The 1,963-nt window shown below is 40.3% G+C and overlaps 1 protein-coding gene across 1 annotated transcript; it reads left to right on the forward strand.

Moving 5' to 3' along the window:
• Positions 1-328: 328 nt before the first annotated feature.
• LOC139458621 (GATA zinc finger domain-containing protein 8-like) lies at positions 329-673 on the forward strand. Its single transcript, XM_071240043.1, has one exon. The coding sequence runs from the start codon at positions 329-331 to the stop codon at positions 671-673; it is 345 nt and encodes a 114-aa protein (XP_071096144.1).
• Positions 674-1,963: the final 1,290 nt, after the last annotated feature.

Below are 1,963 nucleotides of genomic sequence, written 5' to 3' on the forward strand. Positions count from 1 at the left end.
CTATGGCTGTTGTGAGACTTGCTCAGCCTACTCGTCAGGAGGTGGTAAGTACAGACACTAGTGGTTTTTGATGGATTTTTAGTCAAGTTGTAGCTAATAAGGATTTATAAGTCTATATCCTATTAAATTAGGAATCCAGTTCACACAATGTAGAATATTTGATGATAAGTGAGTAAGATAGAAAGAGAGATAAGTGCATTGTTTTCCTTGCTTCCTGAACAACGAGTGTCATTATTGGACTGTATAGCATAAGTCCTAACACCTTTTGTTTTGACGTTGACTGGCCCATGTGCCTATAGCAACTGTATCACTTCCGGTCCCGACTATAATGGAAGGTGTTGTGACCCTTGTCGCAATTTTACGTTACAATCTACCACAACCGTCACAACCTCAACTACTACACAACAACTACCACAACTACACCAATAACTACAACTTTAACAACTACCACAATTACACCAACAACTACCACAACTGCACCAATGGCAACCACTTTACCAACTACCACAATTACACCAACAACTACCACAATTGCACCAATAACTACACCATCAACTACCACTATTCCCCCAACAACTTCAACTACTACACCAACAACTACAACAACTATACCAGCATCTACTTCAACTGCACCAACTACCACAACTACACCAATTACAATCACAACAGCTAACACTACACCAACAACTACCACAACAGCACCAAGAACTACTAGACCTACAACAACTTCCGCTAGTTCAACAACAACTACCACAACTACATCAACAACTACTACAATTACAACAACTACGACAACAACTACACCAACGACTGCCACAGCTACACCATCAACTGTCACAACTATACCAACGACTTCTCCTAGTATGCATTTAACTACAACTACACCAACTACATTGACAATTCCTTCAACAGCCAGCACAACACAAAGTTCTCCACCTCCATCAAAACAAGCTACCAGTACAAGAATAGTGTCCAGCACAGCTACAGTCATGGCAGCACCTACATCCACAACTTTAGGCTTATCTCCTCCCATCACGACAGTCAATGATCTCAGTGGTGAGTATAGCTGATACACAGACATACAAATTACCCCAACAAACCATGCTTGTCATTCACGTGACAATCGGATCGGGTGGTCGATGACTTGTTTGATTGTTTGTTAAAGCATCCTTAAGGTACTGTTGTTCATCCCATCAAACGCCGATTTTTCTTTCCCGGAGTCCATTAATCACAGTGACTGTTTTAAATATTGCATAAAACGGAAACAAACACATGTAAAGAATAAAGAATTAGATACAGAAAAGTCTTGGAAACAGTGATTACCGCTGTTTGTCTTTCTGACTTTCAGGGAGACTTCTACTACCACCAGTTTCTCCTTTGTCAATTGCTTCCTTGAAGGAAATCATTCATTTTTTGCATTAACATTCATTAAAAATATATATCATCTGTATTATCAGGTCGTGAATTGCATGAAATATTCGTTTCTTTCCAGGGCAAGAATTAATTATTGGGGCGAGCTTTGCTTTCGGTCTCGGGATAATTGTCATCCTCATTGCATTCATCGTCTTTGTCGAAAAGGTGCGTACAGTTATTTTGCTTAAAGAATTGATCTACATAAATGTGTCTGAAATTTGTTTCTTCATGCTTTTTTTGGCATAGGTGTTCGGGGACTGGGTGTTCTTGCACAGAACTAGGAACCACTTGCACAAATCGATATCAGGCTTCTACTATCAAATTCATGAGAGAAGTCATCTTCATATTTTGAAACCTGCTCCTGTAAACACTCGTTGCGCTAAAAGGGCAACTCTTTCGACTGGGCGTTGTCCACCAACACGAATAGACAGACGGTAGTTGACTGCGATTGGATGACACTACACATGGCCTCTCCATGACCTCCTTTGTTTGCTGTCAAAAAGCAATTGAACCAGTTTAATAAGCCTCAGACGTCAGAGGCACTTGTGAA

Source organism: Haliotis cracherodii, unplaced genomic scaffold (assembly GCF_022045235.1).
Source record: "Haliotis cracherodii isolate W230 unplaced genomic scaffold, xgHalCrac1.p SCAF_13, whole genome shotgun sequence".
NCBI lineage: Eukaryota > Metazoa > Mollusca > Gastropoda > Lepetellida > Haliotidae > Haliotis > Haliotis cracherodii.